Consider the following 21,360-nt stretch of genomic DNA (forward strand, 5'->3'; position numbering starts at 1 on the left):
ACATATGTGTGTTTATATTCACAAAAATCTGAAGATATAAGTTCTTTATATCTTCAAAGATTATAAAATATTTAATTTAATACAAAACAGATACTATACGTATGACACATTTTTATCATATATTTAGTTTATGATAAACAATATCTGTTGTAGAATTTTATTCAATTTGTCTCAAATTGTTACAATTTTTATTTAAAAAAATAAACATTATTTTCATAGAAATTTTTAAATATAACACACATAATTTTAAAAATTTTAGATATGAAATATATAAGATGTTAGCTTAAATGTAATTTATTTTTGAAAATGCTTCAATGAGAGATACAGTCAGCTTGTTACATACATATCAATATCTATCAATTTAATTAATGTAAAGTTATGTATATACAATGCGCCTCATGCATATAATCTAATTTTATTTCTCTCATTGCAAAAATAATGTAATTAATAACACTCGCATGAAAGGGATAAGTAGTGTTTTTTTTTTACTTAATTGAAGTACACATTGACATTAAAATAAATTGTATCATTACGTGAATGTCACTTGAAAGAAGAAGGGAAACAGAAAAGCACTATACTATACTGTTTCATGAAAATCACAATGTAAATCACAATAAAGATAGATATTTTAACATATTCTGCAATACATAACTTTATTCGACATCACATATTTATTTTTTTGCATTTTTCAATACCTATCCAAAAAAGACCCATGTGTTTTGCTTCATAAACTAAAACGTTGAAATTGAAATGTTGAAAAGCGATGCTAACAATTATTACTTCGAGTGTAACATAAAAATATCTTATCTAACGTCGATCCTTAAACAAATTGGGCACAAAGGATCGCTGCGGCTGAAAACCATAGTTTGATTGCCATCCAACGTTGGTTCCAACGTTGGTTCCAACGTTAGAGCCTCCTTGCCAATTGGATGACGGTGCCTTCTTATTCGTATCGTTTAGAGGTAACCAGCGCGTGTCGTTTATGCTCGGATTATTACTGTTTTGGCATAACGATTTCGCTGGAAATGTTTGCGACTTGTTTTGCCAATTATCTTTAGATTTAGCCCAAGAATCCCCCTTGTCAGCTTCTCTAAACCAATTGGTCGACGATGTAGCCTGATTCGCATCGTTCCACCTTTCCTTCAACCCAAGATTGCTTTCATCGCCCCAGGGATCCCTCGCATCTTCTGGAAGGTCGTTCCAATCATCTTTGTCTCCTTGATTCCAATCGTTAGATTGCTGTTGTTCCCATCGCGGCTTGTTTGTATTCATCCACGGCTCCTTGTTGCGGCCACCTAAACTTTCCTTGCCCCGATTCCAATTTTCACCACTGGTTCCCGATCTGGATGGACCGGGCCATCTATTATCCGAAGTCGGCCATGATTCTTTCATACTGGGTTTTGCAAGCGACTGCTTCGCATTCCATGAGTTTCCATGAGATGAGGAATCTCTGATATCCCAGGACTTGTCTTGGTTTGCTGGCTTGCGATATCTATCATTATCAGACGAAGGCTGCCAATTTCCGCTCGTTGTCGGTTGTCTCTCATTATGCCAAACGTTTTCCGGTCTTTCGTTAACGGACCGTTGCCAAGTGCTGCTCTGTTCAATAGCGCCTCGACTTGGTATGTCCCACTCATCAGCAAATCTATTTGGTGGCGAGCTCTGGCGCCTTGGAGGAGATAGCTGACGTCTTGGAGGCGATTGCTGCCGTCTTGGAGGCGAGGCATCACGTATATGTGATACTCGATGGGGCGAAAAGCGTCTCATGGGAGGCGACTGATGCCGCGGTGGATTCATGTCTCTTGGTCTTGATGGAGACATAATTCTGCCAACAGGCGACATAGGTCTTCTTTCCAGAGACGGCTGTCTCGCGGATAACTCATATCCCATCGGAGATATATGTCGTCTCGGTGGAGACAATTGTGGCCTTGGTGGCGACATATGCCGTCTCATAGGTGACATTGACCGGCCTGAAACTGTCATTGGTCGCCTTGGTGGAGATATCGTTCGATTAACAATAATTGGTGAGAACGAACGTCTGGGTGGCGACATTTGATGTCTATCCTCAGATGGAGATATCATTACCCTTACTGGCGACATTGGCCGTCTCTGAGAATATTCTCGATGCGGCGGAGAGTCATGTGGTTGATACGGCCTATCTGGGGAAAGATGTCTTCTAGGTGGCGAGCTCGGGCGTCTCGGTGGTGATAGTAATGGACGCTTCGGTGAATATCTATCTGATGGTGATGCTCGTTGTCTAAACGATAAATTCTGCTTTTTCATTGGAGAAATAGGTTTTCTCATAGATCCTGTATCGTTCCAGCGATTTTTGTCAAAATGGGCGGGACCCTTATTTTTATTCCAAGAATTATCTTGATTTTGTTGTCTATTTCTGTAGTCAAATTTTTGAGAAAAGTTAAATTTGTTGTTATTAGGTTTATTAAATTTTTTTGCTTTCGGCATCACCATATTTGGCTCTAGTGGTGCTAGGTTATGATATTTTTTAAATTTTGGCTTGGGAACCTCGGTTTCTAAATATTCTTTGTTCGCTGTTGTGATAACAATAGCCTGAGCACGGGTTTCTTGTACAAATCGACCTTTCAAAAGAGGATCGTCATCAAGGTCTTTTTTTACTTGAGACTTTGGTTCCGGCTCAGGTGGCGCAATGCGATCCCACACTGAACGCGGCAATTGAGTTTGAAGTTTATTGGTTTGATCGAGAACCAAACTTAATACATTTTTTAATTCCTTAGCGGTCGTTGGGTCAACCATGGGAGATGGACCGCTTAACTTTTCTTTGGCTGCTTCAAGAATATCTCGACTTTCATTCACCTTCTGTATTAGATCTGTGTCGATTCGGTTACTCAATAATTTTTCTCTTAAATCAACTTGTTCTTTCTCCCTTGTTTTTTTCTCGAATAATGGATTGATGCGAAGTGTTGAGTTTTCATGAAGCCAATTCTTTTTCTTAACTGTAACATCTGATTAATAAACAAAAATTGATTAGATGTGAGTATACAATAACTTTATATGTCTATTAGTTTTATACCACCAAACTTACCCTGTTGCCCCAATTTAAATCCAGGATTTTCGATTTTCTTAGACACTTTTTTTATTTCTATTATATCGGGCGAATGGTCTCGCTTCAATTTTATTTTACCTTTTACTGGTGAACCTGAACCGCTTTTCACTGCTTTGGTTATCTTTTTTGTGAGTGACGCTTTGGTTTTTTCCACAAGTTCGGGTTTCGCTAATGGATTCTTTCTTAATTGTACATCAACATTTTCAGTTTTGTCATTATTGATTATTTTCTCTAAAGCCTTAGTGTTAGCCAACGACTTATTTTCTGCTTCCAGTATCTTGATAAACCACGGCTGTGTAAGCCTATGCATGAGTCTACGTTCCATTAGAATAACTACCTCGAAATGAGGTCCAGTAGGCAACGTATCGACGACACATGCTCGAATTGGCATGAATGGATGACCGAGCCCATTTCCCATAGGCCGTGCAAGTTCTAATATTGCTCGAACTGATTGTTTTGTCAATGTAGTGACCATTACAATACGACGAAGAGAACTGATTTTTCTTAAGCATGTCATTACTTCAATAGCTAAAAGATATCATAATTTTAGAGTTTTATTATTCGTAAGTTGTAACCGGAATGCTAAATGTTATTGATTAATCGCCAATAAAACTAATAATATTAAAAACCAACAAAAATCGATTTTGCGTACCTTTACCCATATTGGTGCCTGCATTGACTATACAATAAGTCACACGATTTTTATTGTGTAAATCACGCGCAGAATCTAGTTTTTCTACAACTTCAGGTGGAGATCCCATTATGAACGATGCATTGTATATGTTGTTCAATTCACACGTCATTTCAGCTTCTTCTATTTCCGAAGGTGAATCAACTCCTATCACTTCTCGGCATTTCTGTTATAATGCAATGATAGTACATTACTCGTTCCATTAATTTGCTTAACATTGCGTTTATGTATATACACAACGCATGATGTTAAGAGTAATACGTCAATATGCCTCATTTGAGTTGTTTAATAATGCGCTTACATATTTTATGTAAGTTACGCAAGTACTTACAGATGCTATTGTAAGTCCAATTACGCCAATTCCACAACCGATTTCAAGTACTGTAACTTTTGGCGTGGGTTGAAGCATGTCCGAAACTGCTTTAGCTACATTCCATGCACCGGCAGCGTTACACCAAAAGTTTGTCTTTGGCGCAAGCTGCACTTTTAGATTACCCACCATTTCGTCTAGAGCTTCTGCTCCCACTAAGAATGTTGTAACGACTTTATTGTCGCGTCTGAAACGAATGTAGTGAGATATGCAAATTTCTGCTATTTAGAGCGTAGTTTATCTTGTTTTTTTTTTATCTAGGCTCTTACTTGTTCAACGATTTGCAATAGAGAGATTTGACATTACAATTCTTTCCAGGACCAGACTCATATGTCTGCTTTAAACGATCCATAATGCTAGGACCAATATTTTTTCCGGTTGCAAAGAGCATGAGTTCATCCTTGCTATTGCAACGTACTAACAAATACAACCATAGTAGTGTGTTATCTTGATCTACATTTTTTTTCATGTCAACATCCATAGATATGTTATCCGATGGATTTTCAGAAACTGTGTCTTCAGTCAAAGTTCTAGTTGTTTGAAGAAAATCTTCAAATATCTATGTACCAATAATCATCGATATTATAACTGTTATATAACCCTTGTATTTAATATAGGTTATCTAATAAGTTATGCCTTTTTAGTAATAAAAGGTAATTTATATATATATATATATATATATATATATATATATATATATAGTATATATACTCCGTCCAACGAGAGATCATGGTTGATCAAACATAAATAACGATAGGGCACAGAGCCGCAACAAGGTGTTCGCGTTGAATTATTTTTATTTTTGATAGTGTTGGACAATATCTATTAAAAATAAAAATAATTTAATGCAAACACCTTGTTGCGGCTCTGTGCCCTATCATTATTTATGTTTGATCAACCATGATCTCTCGTTGGACGGAGTATATATATATTATATACACGTTTATGTATAAGTATATGTGAATTACATTACATATATACATATATATACATATATATATCGCTCATTTGCTACGACAATGACATAACTCAAAAATTGTCATCTTTGAACTGTTTGCAGAAGAAGGGTGAAAATTCAATACACTGAATGAAGAGCTAATATATAGCTAGATATTTTTGTTCTTCTACAATCAGTTATTGCACCAAAATCGCATTTAAAAATATAATATTAAAAATAATAGGCCTGTTTGTTTTCCCTGCACTTCTGAACTAGTGCAATAAGTTAGAATGAAACAAATATATTTTCTTTTATTCTAACTTATTGCACTAGTTCAGAAGTGCAGCGAAAACGAACAAGCCTAATGATTCAAAACATTCAAACTTATTTTTTGGAAAATTTTTTTTTCTGAGTTATGTCATTGTGTAGCAAATGAGCGATATACATATACATACATACATACACACACACGCATACTTACACATATATACATATACATATGTGTATATGTTTATAATTATTAAACTATAAAAATATATCATATTATTTGTTTGTTGTGTCATAAATTATTATCATCTTGTTACTAATTTATCTCTTACAAAAGTTTATTTTATAAATTGATAAACTTGCATATCTGTCTATATATGGATCCAGCTTTTAATCAAATATATGATCTGTATGGTAGATGTTAATAGCATGTGATAAATTAGATAATATATTAGATAATTCTATTGTTTTGCATAATTAAGCATATATTATTTTATGTTTATTATTTATATCATATTATAGCATTATTTAAATTATAATATTTTCTAAATTATATGTATATTCTTTTTGATCATCTATATAACTGACTACATCTTCATTTGCGTTATAGTACAAATAACTCTGATTATCAACGCATGTCATATGTATATGTATCAATAGTCATATTTTTTTCTTTTTTCCCAAATGAATTCTTATCTATTTGACGTAAGTGTGATATAACTATCAAGAAGGTATTTTTAGTATATTTTTGGTATAGGGATAAATATATTGTACATATATTTTATACCTAATATTTGTATTTTTATATTTTTATAAATATTTATATTTTTTAGATTTTATGTATTTTATATAGTTTGTTCAATAAAAGAACATTTGTGTATCTTATATGATGGAAATTCCCACCAGGTACGTTTGCATTGCATTTATAACAATATGCAAATTGAATTTTTATACATGTCCTCTTTCTCTTTTCCTCTATTCTTATTTTATGCATATATATGTATATATACACAATACAATTAATCATATGCATATTTCTTTATTAATTGCTATTATTGCTCTATTATCAGTCATAAATGCAATCATTCCATTGCAATGCAATTAGATTTCCAAAGGCTTTCTTTTTTTATTTATGTATATGTATGACTATTAATATTATATACTTTTATAGTACATATAGTAAAAATTCAATGTATCACCTTTGAAATGTATTTTGTTATAATGTGGGTTTTATAGATGATTATTAATAAAATGGGATAAAGTATTTTGAACATAAGTAAATATCTTTCTTTTACAGTTTTTTACAATATATTAAGTAGATTTAAAAGATAGAAGAGTTACTCTATCTTTCATTTCACTCTATTTCATTCTATATATTTGTTTTATGTATTTGACATTATCGTTCATAATTATTCAGATTTCATTTAGTTTTTACAAGATAGATGTTCAGACACGTCTGCATGCGTATATGTTTTAAGAGCTGAAGATTTTGTTAATATTTTGTGAATAAATGTATAAATTACATTCACATGTAAAAAATATAAATTAATCAAATTTTTGTTCGTTTTTTATTTTATATAAAAATTATATAAAGAAAAAAAACGAATAAACTTATTGTAATAAATTTACCTTGATCGCCTGTAATACAAAAGATGGTAATTCACTTGCATTATCGATACCCCCTATTCCAATTTGTTCAAGGTACCAGACCGTTTTGAAATTATTGCTAGAAGAATCTGAATTGATCTCTTGTTTTATTGTTGACTCCTTTTTTCTGCCTACACACACATATACATATCATATTAGACATATATCATGTTTACGCGAGCGTTATTTCTGCAATAACTTACGATAATTCACTCTGCGTAAACGTGGAAACCCCTCGTTTACACGGAGTGAATTATCGTAAGTTACTACAGAAGTAACGCTGGCGTAAACATAGTAATATTCTACTGTATATTAATAAAGATTATTTTACTTATATAATTATTTATATTTGTGCAATATATCTTATTCCTTTATATAAGAAATCAATACAGAATATTGTAATGTAAATATATAAAGAAACAAAATAAAGTTCCTATTTACATATCAGCTGAAAATAAATTTATTATGTATTTATATGTAATTTCCTGCAGAAATTCTTTTATTAGAATAATATTCTGATAGATGTGAATAATGTTATTAATAATGTTAAATATGTAAACTATAAATCCTTAAATTAATTAAAAGATTATCAAACGTACAAACTTACCAAATTTTTGAAATGTGTGTTTTCTTCGAACAAAGTATAATATAAAAAATTTCAAGATATTATTTTTGTACTTACACTGAAATTTCCATCGATTGGTATTTGGTTTCTTTAATGAACAACGTCGGATCGGATCTATCTTACATATAGGTGATCCTTCCATCTTTTCTGTTCTTTCTAACCATTTCTCATAAGAAGGATAAGAAACTGTTAACACTCGAGCTAACTTTGACAGTCTTTCCCTTAAAAGAGCATCTTTCTCTACAAGCTGGAAAAAAAATAATTTTCGTGTACAATAGGGCAGTTTTTGTTTAGTTTTACAAATTTTAATACATTTAGTTACAAAAATATGAGATTCAATATATACCTTCATTTCATACCACTTATGCTCTACGAATTCTTCCTCGATCACTGTCACTTCTCTCTCTTCCTCCTGTTGTTCTCTTTCTTTCGCAAACAATTCGGATTGATCATTTTCCCTCATACACTCGTCCACACCAAAGGTTTCAGGATCCAACTCAATATTTTCTATCACGTCTAAATGATGCATTACATCTTCATCTGTTACTTCCTTTTGTCCATCAAACTGATCTAAGCTAATATCAGCAGTGAAATCAGTAGTATCATTGTTCGATTCCTGATCACAATCCATCGGAACCAATTTATCCATGTTGTTATCGTGAGATTTTATGCCATCTGCAATATAATAAACATTTTATATTGCATAAGAAATGTTACACATGTAAATTCATGTTTTCGGCGCTGCAAGATTTGATATGGTTATCGATACTTTTCTTGATCTTAAAATATGAGCAAAATTATTATCTATTTCTCAGTTTTTATAATACTCAAGCTATGATTATAGATTAGAATAATATATTTGATAGAATTAGTTATTAGTTGTAAACCCTGATAAAAATATTTTACTGAAATGATCTCTCAATTAACCTTATTTCATTATTATTCCATAAGTTTCATGATACCTAACCTAAAAGAAATTTTCTTATTACTTTTCAATAGTATAATTTAACTTTCCTTATATTTCACAATGTTACATTACATTTCATAAGTAAAATCATTATTCATTTTGAAGTATATTCAATAATTTGTTCAATAACTTTTATTTCACTTTTCATCGATTTCATAGTATTTTCAGCGGATGCCTCTGATGAATATATTTTGCTGAAAATACTAGGAAATTGATGAAAAGTAAAATAAAAGTTATTGAAAAATTACTAAATATATTTCAAAATAAATAATAATTTTCCTTATGAAATGTAATGTAGTACTGTGAAATATAAGGAAAGTAAAATTATTGAACAGTAATAACAAAATTTCTTCTATGTTAAATATCATAAAATTTGTTGAATTTAATTGCAAAAACTAAATTTTTACTAAAATATCGATGGAATAACAATAAAATGGGGTCGATTGAGAGAGAATTTCAGTAAAAATTTAATATATTTTCAGTAAAATATTTAATCACAGAATATGTTCTACGAGAGTATGTTCTACAAAACTCCAGAATAATCTTCTGTATCTTACCAGCGTCAGCCTTGGAATCTTGTTGCGTTGTACTATCAAACTTTGGACAAGTTGTAACCTCTGCAGCCTCTGCAGCCTCTGCGGCCTCTGCCTGTAAGTCTTTTGTCGTTTCAGGTGTCTCTACTTCCGTGCATTCATCTATTACCTCGTAGTGCTCTTCTTTGTTTATAACTATCCCGGTATCTTCTATAAAACATATGTCAAATTGCATATAAGTACCAAAAAAATGACTATACTTATATGTATGTGGTTATGCCAATAAATAAGCATTTCATGAATATTCCGTTTCAAGTCGGTTTTATATCTCGCAATCAGCTTTCGCGACAGCGTACAGAGACATTTACCCGTTAACGAGGAATCGTCCATGGCTCCAATTCGTGCGGAAACACGAGGTCGGCCGAATGCCACTTGCGGGCAAAAGGCTTTATCGTCTTCCGAGCTGCGAATGCTGCGATATCAACAATTACACGACCGTATGACGTAATACGGTGACTAGCAAGAGAAATCATGGAATAATTGGTCGTCCAGGCAGCAACGTGCCGCAACGTTAACAACAGCTTAGATTAGGATACAGATACACGTCTTCGACTGTTCGGTTGTTTACGAGAGGCAATTCTTACCGTTTGTCAGCTCCGCGTTTGAAAACGTGCACCAAAGAGACGCGTCCACCGCGATCTTCGCCTTCCGCTTTCGCTCGCAACGTTTTCGCTAATCTTGCTTCGCACTCCTGGTATCGAACGGATACCATGAAATATAAATGAATCTACAGGCCTAGCTTTTTGTCGCGGCCCTACGCTAGTACGCTCTATCTATCAGCACTATTAGAAAAAAGATAGATGTATAATCGAGCGTTGGAGAGAAACGAAGAGAAGATAGGAAGTACAAAAAGAGCAACTGCGGAGAACATGCGTTAACGATTCTCCGAACTACTGCGTTCTTAAAAACATCGAGCTGTAACTTGACGGCGATAACCTAACCTAACCTAACTGGGAGTTGTTATCGTTAGATTAGTTTTATTGATTAAAGTCGAGAAACAGCATGCCAAATAATATTACAATAAAAATTACAAAAATTGCCTCGGATAAGTTTGAGCTTGATATTAAGTTTCTATTTAACCAATGAATATATGTTTAGTAGAACAAATGTTAAAGTTATTTATCGCCTTGTGTACCTGAAGCTAATTCGCTAGATCCAACAGTAATAACCAATCGCAGTATTATAGATATTTGAATTTTGTGCGAAATTATAAATCTTTTATCTATCGGGAATTTTTCATGGATTTTTATAAAAAGGATATAATTCTACGTTCCAATCAGATTCAAAATTAGATTTTAACTAATATATATAATGTATATATAATATATATATAATGTATAAATACATTTTCCTATAAAAGAAAAATGACTTCTATCCGTCCGGATCAATTATTTCTTTTGAATTAAGGATTTGCAATATAAAACGGATTATAAAATTAAAATTAGGATCTATTGTTTTATTGGATTGTTGTGTGCAACAATTTTATATGTTACAATTTTATATGTTACAATTTTATATGTTTTATAACGTTAACGAATTTGTATACTATATTGAATGTATTAAATAATTTTCTTTAACACCTGATAATTGCTCGAAATTGGCCGTTTGAATTTATTTAATTTTATATGTATTTAAGTGCGTAGGTTAGAATTGTCACGTTATAGACTGTGAAAATTAATCTGTTTAATTCTTTTTTTAATCTAATAATAAATGTATGAAGAAATAATTTTTTCAATGGAAAAGGCCCAATTTCTTCAAAATATTTGTTTTTTTTTTAATTACAATTATTAATATTTTACATTAGCAATTTATCCTAATATTATCTCTCATGTATTTATTTCAACACACAAACCTTTATAATTTACAGTTTTGCAACTCTTAAAAATGTTTTGCATTTTTGTTTGTTCGCTATAATATATAATATATATTTAACAAAATATTAATTTTAAGCGAATGATGACCTCTCTTTCTTGTATATCGCGTGTAATGATTCGGTCAATTCCTTGCATCAATCCCCGTTCCATATATCGTAAACTCCTAACCAATTGTAAAAAGGCCTTCACACATAAAATCGCGTAAGAACGTAAAACGTAAGCGTAAGAAAATCGACCAATCCCAATCAAGTATTGTGCTGTCCGTAACCTCAGTAGGGGAAAATACTTGATTGGGATTGATCGATTTTCTTACGCTTACGTTTTACGTCCTTACGGCATTTTATGTGTGAAGGCCTTATAACACAGAGAAAAATAGAGAGAGAGAGAGAGAGAGAGAGAGACTGCCGCCCTTCGAATTGTACTTTTTTACAACTTTTTCCGGGTACATACATATACACCATTGGAGGCACCAATGGCACCATGCGCAGAGGGTAGTTCGGTGCGTCTCGGTTGAAGGGCGCTTATATCGCCAGTACGAGGGCGCAGACGCGCGTCTTATGGATTTTACCCCCTCGCGTCGGGGGCGTCGAGCGTCGGGTAAGGTCCTGCTGACGGCCCGACGAGAGCCGAAGGGGAATAGGGCGAGGAGGGAAGGGAAGGAGAGGGTGATTGTTCGCGCGGCCCGCGCCCGTGAAAGGGAGAAGGAGCGATGCGCGCACCGGCGGTGGAGGGAGGAGAAGGTGGTGGAAGAGGAGAAAGAGGAGAAGAAGGAGGAGGAGGAGAAGGAGAAAGAGGAAGAGGAGGAAGAGGTGAAGGGGATGGGGGACCACCACCGAAACGACAGAAGCGACGGGTTGGGCCGGCCGTCTACAACCTACAACGCGTGACCTGCCCGATGACGCGGGGATGAACGAGTCCGCGCATATTCCACTGTGTACGACCCAACGAAAGGGCTCTGACATGTGACCGGGCCGGAGTGTGCATCGTCCCGGGGTGCGTCCCACCGTCCGTCCGTCCGTCGGGCAGAGCAGGTTCCTGTGCGAGGCGAGGACTTCCGTGGCCAACCACGTGACGATCTTGGTGAGTTGCTCCTTGCTCCTTGCTCCTTGTCGCCTCCCAAAGGAATCCCCCGTATATCGATGAAAGGGAGGGGTGGATTTTCTAATGGTGGTTTCGCGAAACCAAACATTAAGGTGAACGAGAACTGCACGGTGCGGTTCTCGTGGATCTCAGATGCGAAGGGGAGAGCGGGAGAGGCGATCAAAAGATTCATTAGTTAGTATATTTTATTCAGTTGTGCATCTAACTAAGAAAAATCCGGCTTTTTACAAAATGTGATTTGTAGTATGTTTGCTTTCAAAATCCAACGATAATCGAAGCATTTTTTATTCTTTTGCGGGGTTTTCTCCTCGAAAAAATTAAAAATACATCTCGAGTACAAAATTAGAGATTATTGAGAAAAGAACTAATCAATAGTGCTTTAGAAAATAAAGCCTTATCTTTAAATTATTTTTAAATTAATTTTATATATTAACATAATTGATTGTCTCTATATATGTGTATGCGTACGCGCGTACATGCGCGACGCGAGTGCATATAAACGTGTTTGAAAATCAAAATATTTCGAAGATTGAAAATGATTTAAAATATGCTATCACATATTAAAAGTTTGAACCTTTATGTAGACTATAATGAAAATTTTATGAATATTTTAAATAAGTAAAAATCTTTTTAAATATTTCTATGGCGAAGTGTTAAGGAACAAGCGATTTTGTTTTAATTAATTTTACATACGAGAATTTCATACCGATAAAATTGCAAATTTCTCAGAATAATATGTTATGAAAACAGCGCTGACACGCATTGATCAGATAAATTTAATCTCTATATAGAATAAATAAGCCACTGAAGAAATTCTTTTATCGTAATATCGCGAATATAATGTGCATGTAACTTTGCTATCAATCATTAGTTAAATTAAATTGAATTTACTTTATACAAAAAAAATCAATTAAGATATGTTATCATTGAGATAATATATAAAGATTCCTTAATATATATATTCAAACAAAGCAATAAATCGTCACCGACTATGAACCTTCGCGATTAATTATTTCAATCAATTAAAAAGTTCATCAACTTCACAGAATTTTATAACACATTTTCTATTCCTGTTTTCTTACTCAAAAGACAATGTTTTTCCGCGGATTGGCGCATAACGGAGATGGTATACATCGCGGAAGTTTCAAGCGTCGCGGAGTTTGTCTCTTCATCAATGGTCTCGTCGCATAGTTATGGAAATAGTTTCGCTTATTTCGCAGCTTTACTGTCTATCGTGATGTCTCACTGCACGACTGTACTTCCCGATATCTTTGCTTATACCCTCTTTTCTTTATTTCTCAACTCGACGCGCCGTCAAGGATTGCAACTCTCGCGAGACTATAACGTCGCGTACTTTCTCGACACGTATCGAACTGCATTTGTAGAATTGCAAAATACGTTACTAGAGTATTCCACTGCAAACCACGGCATTTTCATTAGATTCGAAGGTAACATATAGCCTGCGTTCGTTGATTCCCATTGGGAGCTATTGGGAAAATAAAATATATAATACACATATATATATATAATAACTTGTATTATAGATTTTATTTTCCCAATAGCTCCCTTTGTGAATAAACGAACGCAAGCTTAATATATAAGGTATATGAATTGGACATAGGTTGAAAACGTAAATCAATGAGGAAGAGAACTTCAGTTGTATCGATTGGTTAATCAAAAGGATTAAGGATATTGAGAGTATGAGCGTAGAAAGAAAATTATATGTACTAAAAAAAGTATAACAAATTCAATTGCTTACAAGGTATTATGAAAGAAAATACGAAAAGTAATGAAAAGTACGAATTAAGAAAAACGCTTTTACATCGTTTCTGCGAATCTTAAGAGAATCTAAAAGCGATGAATCTAAATCGGAGTTAAACGCCAATTTCTAATTTACATGGTTATTAGATTAGTAATCTAGGGAATAGGAAATAAGCAGAAAATAAATTTTTCGCGCCGCTAACAACTGCAACTGCGGGTTCCACGTAATTTTTTCATCAATTTTCGGGAGTTTAGATGCACCGTGGCAAGTAACGACGAAAAAATATATATATTCCAACGTTGCCAGAAGAAACATTGATGTTTCGTGCGAGAAGTTCAATGCTTACGATCGCGTGTCGTAGGCCGAACATATACATACATATATATATATATACATATACATATAAAATATATATTGAATACATACTGGAGGCATGGTACATGCCGGCCTGACTCGCGATTACTTTGGCGCACTTGTCGTGGGGTTTGGATATAGAAGACGGTAGGGTTGCGCGCTCGCGTGTGGCTGCCACACGATGGGGCACGACACAGGGGAGGCTCGCGGAGGTGTGCGAGCGTGAAGGTTGATTCACGCTCGGGGTACAACGGTATAGCTCTCTTCGCGATTGTACCTCGATAAAGGCGATAGCAGCACATGCACAACGTGCATAACAGCCGAATTTATTCCGGATTTTTAAGCGAATTGTCGTCGTTGCGAATCTCCTCTTGGAAAAGGGGAAGCGCAAAACCAACTTGTCCGATGCGGAACATTGTGCGGTGTGTTTCGCGGGACTGTATTTTCTCACGTAAATCCGGTGCTTCTTCGAAAATACTTCTGGAAAACAGTTTCGTAGTTTTATTAGGTAAGCGTGATATATTGACCTCATTTGTTTCCCATTTTGTTAATTAAATCCTCTCCAGAAAATGGCAAATAGTTTGCGCGTTAAAATAAATTTTTGTAAAAGATTTACATGTGAGTGCGCTTTCGTTTCGACTCATTTGGTATAAAACAAAAATTATAAAGTAAATCGTAAGTAAAATAACGTTGCTGTGTGCTCTATTTAAATTCTATGAAGTTCGTGTTAGGTTAACGTTTGGCAACGAACACCGCCGCATGAGCCGCATCGGCGAGCAATTTGCAAACGTGGATGGCACGCAAAACTCGCTTAAATCATCAGACGGTATGGTCAAAGGTTAATTCGCTGGAGCGGAAATTGAAGACCAATTAGACAACCGGAGTATCCTACCAAATTGTACCGTAAACAGTAAAGTGCTCGCGATCAATCGGCAATAGTACCGCTTTCCAAATATCCCAAGTATTTCCCATAAGTATCCTAAATTAAATTTGCGTCAATTTTCGCGTAACGGGTCGATCAGTTTATATCAATATCTGGTATATGTTATATGCAGAATTCACTTTCACTTTTGTCATATTAAAAGGAAAATACTTTGTGTTTGCTTTGTTGAGTTTTAACGTTTTTAAAAATTTTTTCAAATGTATCGTCATTTAAATATCAAAACAAAATTGGAAAAAATTGTCGCTTCTCAATTTATTTATTTTTATACATTTATTTTTTTGTATTCTTTCAATACAATAAAAAAATTAATAAATAATGTCATATAATTTCTTCGATAATTTATTGGGTTAATATGCGTCTCATCGCATTTCATATCAAAACTTCAGGCATTAAATTTATTTAGTTGTAAGATTTGATATTTAATTCTGTTTTTTTGTTTGCGCTATTATTATTCTGAGTTTGTACACATAAATATAAATTCTTTTATTATTTAAATAATGTGTATTGTATTTACATAGCCAGAGCAAAATGGGTAAAATATTATCAAAGTATGTAATCCACTAATCTCAAAATAATAAAGAATTATTTGACAGAGTCCGTAGCGATAAATATAGCTTGGTATTTCAATTGGACTCCAATGACCTTATTATACAATCATTTAACCGATATTATAGTTGCTCTCTATACAATTCCTAAATAAAGATACATTCAAGAATATCGGATATAAAATAACAAATCTATATATTTAGATGATATCTTTTTGACTCTTTTCTAATTGATTCTTTTATCATCAAGTGATTCATTACCTTATACATTTTATTTTTCTTGGTAAGCAAATAAATGTATTTTAGATTTAGGGAGTACGTCATAATTTCGCAAAAATGTCATTTATTTTTTATTTTACGTAAAAGAAGATTTATGTATTCAATCATTACGCGGTTATGCGCAAAAAAACCTATATAGATATTTCTTTGTGTTAATTAGGCAAATGTCGCATTGTTATCATCGTAAGCTATATAAATGTTAATCAATCATGATTGATTATTCGAAAAGACTCGATTTGCCGGTCAGTGGCTTTTGCACGGCCCGGCCGGTAAGATTTGGGCAATAGGCATCGGAGTTGGTATACTAATCCGCTCATACACCGTAGCTTGGCATGGTTTCTCTCCCTCTCTTCTAATTCGCTTCTTCGGAGTATAGTCTGGGAATAGTTTGTGGTTTCTAGAACGTCAATTATACATTAGATTAGATATAAACCGCGCATCCCCAACACGTGTACGATCACCGATTCATATTTCGAATGGCCAAATCTAAATGTAAGTAGAAGACAACAAAACTCATTTAATTGTAAATATACATGTCTTATTCGGAAGAGTATAGTATATAATATCTTAAAAATAATTTCAATAGGTCAAAATAGACCAAATAATGCCTATGGACAAAAAATTTCGAATTTTAACCATTTTAATGATATTTTAATTATTAAGAAAATACACAGAATACGATAACAGAATTGACGGCAAGTACTTGCAATTTTATAAAATTATTTAAACCTTATTACTTTTTCAAAATAAATGCTTACAGATGTTTTAATGTTAACGTGACCAAAGATGTAGAATTGAAATCAATTCTCGCATAGAAACTTTTTTTATTTATTTTACTCCGATATCGTCTAAACATATGTAAATTATTTTTTTCTTCTCCTTTTCTCTTTTTTTTTTACGATTTCCCAATACTTGTATAGTTTGCCAATCCATTGCCATTTCATGTGCCAGTCGTGCGAAGAATTGCGTGTTATCGATTAGGGAAAAAAACGCGAAAAGTATACACTTTTCTCTCTTTGATAACGAGAATTAAAGAGTCGGCATTAAAGCCGCGGCTGATCAATCAAATCACTAGGCTAAAAAAAATGCGTCAACTTCCTTTACCTGAGCGCCGAATCTCTTTGTGTGTGACGACCCGGGAATAATATATAACTGAATTCTATGTGGTCGTCAATCTGGGTTATCTCGCGATCGCGATAATTATATTACGGATGTCCACAATGACCTGGATCACGGTCGAATTGTTCGGAACAGTTCCGCGGTTCCGCTATTCGGCGGAATGAAAATCGCGCTACCCGAAATAACACTTGCGGTATTACGCACGAAGGAGAGAATAGTGGTGGACGCGTTCATTGTTAAGTAATTTACGCGCGACATCTTTACCGGATTACGCCCCAGACACAACACGATATATAAGAGATAATAAATCAGTATAATGCGCGATATAATGCACGGATGATACACGGAAAGATAGCATAACGAAAGACCGGCGGAATTTAAATCGCAAGATTTACGATACCGCGACCTGATGCCATGGACTTCTCCGTGTCGCCGTTAATGAACGTGACGAGACCATGCGTTCTGAGGTGATTTAAATAATTGTATGTCAGCAGTGTCGGCACCCGTCCGCTGACAGCCGTCGTGCGTTGCGTGTCGTAGATTTATTACCCGCATGCGTTACACGTATATACGGGATGACGACAAGTTCGAAGTCGACGAGAGTTATTGTTTCGGATTTATTGGTTTCTGTCAATTATCATATCGATACAACACTCGGCCGCGGAGACGGAAAAAGGAGCGCGAACTTAATGAACGAACAACGAGCTCTCTTCCTTCTCGCCTGTTCGTCGCGTTATCAATTTATAATTCGTATAAATCGTATATAGGTTCTATCCGCGCTTGTTCGCGACGCGGCGCGGTGCCGATAATTATGCGCTTGTACCGGACTTGGCACGTTTATTATGCCCGTGTTTCTCGTCGGAGTGAGTATGCGAGTGACAATGCACGCGCGTGCCGTGACGGGCCCGAAATGTAATTTAGCGTGTCACTAAACTACCGGCCGGAACAGCAACGACAATATTTATCTAACAATGCAGAATTTATCAGCGGCTGCACACGACGTTACACCCGTCGGTTCCGCCTGTCTTCATTTTCTTTTTTTCTTTTACGAACGCGTTACGAGAGCGCGAGAAATTATTTGTTCCGTGCCTCTCTTTATTGCGGCGCGGCGGGTCTCTTCGGAACGATGTCTGACGTCTCGTATCCACAATTGACGATTACGAGATGATGCGTGAACGCCCACACACGCTGGCATTATTATTCGACAACTCGACGACTGCGTTCACCGACCGTGTTATCTGGCTGTGTGTAAACACGTAATAATTTCCGAGATCGCTGCATCGTCGCCTGGTTGATGATAATCGACGTACAATCACGCGATCGTATACATAAATGGACGCGTAAATTACTGCAGTTATGTCTTTACTTGATTCTGCTTTTTTTATTGATAAGTTTATTTCCTTTGTTGTTTCTTTTCTTTATTTTTTTATTATAGATTTTTTTAAGTTTTATCTGAATTAGCTAATATGAGCAATAGGGGCAATTTTTGTAATAACTTCGTATCACTAATCTTTCATGTATATAGTAAGTGACTAACGCTTATTGCTTTATCTGATTTTATTTTATCTGATTATTCTGCAGACTAACTGATTATTGCTTTGTCTGATTATTTTTTTCTATTAATATATATCGCTTCTTCTTTTTTAAGCTTCAGTTTGTTAACTTTTTTTCTCGTTAACTTCAAGAAAACGTAATGTAGTTTATCTACAGCAAATGCTTTTATTAATAATTTTTTAGACAGTTACTTATTGCACGATTAAATTTTCGTTTTCCCCGTGCATAATAGTAACATAATTAATAATAATAATATATTTAACTTCAGCTTTTTGCCAAGAAGTGGACATGGTTTACAATTTTATCTTATCACACTCATACTTTCCACACTCTCATTTATTCCTCTAACAATAAGACTAAACTTATTCCTATCCCTGTCTTACTCTTCTTTCCTTTATTATCTCTTTCTCCTTCCAGAGCTCCTGCCTTTCTCCTTCCTCAGTATCCTGCTTCTTGTAGTACCATAACAATTAACTCTGACAGGGTTTTGCAGAATAAAATTTTATGCCCGTTTCACGTCCAATTCACGTAGACGTTCTCAGTGAATTTTCAAGTTTTACCTCTTTTACTACTCGTTTTTAAATCGTTATCTCACAGACTTTCATATAGTTCGTTTATATTGATATTAACAGATCAAATTTTTCTATCAATTTCTACGAGAATTCAGTCGCGTGCATCGATTAGATTTATTACTATCAGCGTTGCTTTTTAGTTTTCGTCAGACTAGGCTTGATGGCCCTGAAGTATAAATTGATAAAATAGTAAAATTCTAAACGCGAACGCGATATATCGAACCGATTTCACGGCCGTTAACGTTATCGACCCGCATCGACACGTTCGCATTTTAAGGCACTTTCGACGATACTTTTAGATAAGTCGCCCATCGCTGATGCTATATAGATATGTCCTCGACCTACGCGCACGTGTATGCGTGCGTGCACGAGCGTAACGAAGCCTGTGTTGATGGGTTAGTATATATATATATATATATATATATATATATATATAAGTAGAGTTATTTCTGTTATGCCGATATCGCGAAAGCAAATGAGATAAAAAAACAGTGACGTGTCTCGGAATGATGTTGTGAGTTCGGTGAGATATGCTCACAAGCGAGAATGTTCCGTGGAAGATAGCGGCTGGGCAGATTTGCAAAAGAGGAGTGTTGCATATCGCAAAACGAGAACGATATGCTTCTACGAACACGATGTTATATTTACCACTTAATATCTACATGCATACGTGAACCGTTATCTCTTATTCATTGATGTCAGTCAGGAACGTGACAGTCATATTACATGGGAGAATAGAAAATTGTATATGTTGTTAGAAGAGGAAGGATCAATGATGCGAATAATTGATGTAAATATAGCGTAAGGATGACGATGTAAAATGACGATATCATTATCTATAAATGTCATTCTATAACGGTACAATATATGTTTCCAATAAACACATAAATTATTCTATAATACAAAGGTATTCTATAATACAAGATGCTCGTTTAATCAAAGTTACACAGCAATGGTTACGGTAAATTTAATTTTATATATAGTGAACATTTTTAAATGACATGCGGAAAGAAAAAAAATACATAATATTTATTTATTGAATTCACCGAAACTTTATTCGTTTATCTCGGCACAATTCGAATAAATTGAATGCTGGAATCGACGTCGTTTATGTAACAGAATTAAAGAACTAAATACACGTGAAGTATCGATCAATCGCACTATTTGTTGATACAATTCCTTTGCAGAGTTTTTCTTGCAAAAGTAATCGTGACACTGGACGCAGAAAATCCATGAAATAACGCTTGATAACGCTCAATTCTTATTATATCGAATCAATATTATTTCAAGCTGAATTAATGAGAGCGCTAAAGCGCTCACGTTTCATTAGATGTTAAAGTCGAAAAAATTCTTATTGCCATCGAGAATATGCCAAAGTTCGATATTGAGCTGTACAGCGATGTCGAGAAAGAAAAAAAATTTTATTTCATGAATTTCTCTTATCAGAGCTCTATCACTGTACTGCGAATAAGTACGGAAAAATTTGTGTGCAATATTCTGTCATGAGATTAAGCTGGCGATTAAATTCATAGACCATATGATTATGGTTATCGATGTAAATTTAGTTAACGTCATTATTGTCGCTTTGCCAACAATATATCCAGTCAATCGAATGAACGTTATTTAAGTAGGCCGTCAGTAAATCCTATAAAATCAAATTGTAAGGTATACATCTATCCGCTATCCGCTATAGATGGGATTGATTGCATTTCATATTGTATGCGCCGATTAAATTCTTTCGTCGAGTTTTGCGTACGGAAATAACTCGGGCAAATTGAGGGCTAAATGCAAACGAAGAGCAAAAAACGGTCGTTTAATCTCGATCATATCGACTCGAGTGAGACGAGAAATTTCGAAAAATGATTAAGTAAAATATCTTCACGACTTTTTCAAGCCGTGGTTACAAGTTTATCGCACGGCTACTTACTGACGTTATAACAAGATAGAGAATTAACAAATTGTCACATGACTCGATTAACGGGCTATTGTTATTGTAGTCATGTTAAGATTTTGAGTTTGATGCAATTACCGCGATTAAATTTGCAAAGATTGTCATCCATCTATTTACTGAAACATGT

General features: G+C 34.6%; 2 protein-coding genes across 6 annotated transcripts in view; one reads left to right on the forward strand and one right to left on the reverse strand.

Annotated features, from left to right (window-relative positions):
- Positions 1-278: 278 nt before the first annotated feature.
- Positions 279-10,077, reverse strand: LOC139770164 (uncharacterized). Of its 3 annotated transcripts, none has more exons than XM_071701927.1 (11): positions 9,764-10,077; positions 9,488-9,591; positions 9,144-9,329; positions 7,966-8,294; positions 7,677-7,866; positions 6,977-7,125; positions 4,413-4,702; positions 4,105-4,330; positions 3,735-3,939; positions 3,062-3,610; positions 279-2,981 (listed from the first exon to the last, which is right to left on the reverse strand). In XM_071701927.1, exons 1-11 carry the CDS (start codon positions 9,889-9,891, stop codon positions 808-810), a joined length of 4,530 nt encoding a protein of 1,509 aa, XP_071558028.1. In that variant the 5' UTR covers positions 9,892-10,077; the 3' UTR covers positions 279-807. The 3 variants fall into 3 exon arrangements, with proteins under 3 accessions (XP_071558028.1, XP_071558029.1, XP_071558030.1); XM_071701928.1 differs by having other exon boundaries at positions 9,488-9,635; positions 9,764-9,905; XM_071701929.1 differs by lacking the exon at positions 9,488-9,591 and having other exon boundaries at positions 9,764-9,904.
- A 1,797-nt stretch (positions 10,078-11,874) lies between these two features.
- Fucta (glycoprotein 3-alpha-L-fucosyltransferase A) overlaps positions 11,875-21,360 on the forward strand; it is a 29,197-nt gene continuing 19,711 nt past the window's right edge. The window contains exon 1 of one of the 3 annotated variants that reach the window (XM_071701936.1): positions 11,875-12,133. The gene's annotated coding sequence lies outside the window, so the exon portion shown is untranslated. Of the gene's footprint in view, positions 12,134-14,758; positions 14,779-21,360 lie in introns of those variants that run through there. The other 2 variants (XM_071701934.1, XM_071701937.1) reach the window with 2 other exon arrangements.

Source organism: Temnothorax nylanderi, unplaced genomic scaffold (assembly GCF_030848795.1).
Source record: "Temnothorax nylanderi isolate EJ_2023f unplaced genomic scaffold, tnyl_v1.0 TNYL_tig0027_pilon, whole genome shotgun sequence".
Taxonomy (NCBI): Eukaryota; Metazoa; Arthropoda; class Insecta; order Hymenoptera; family Formicidae; genus Temnothorax; species Temnothorax nylanderi.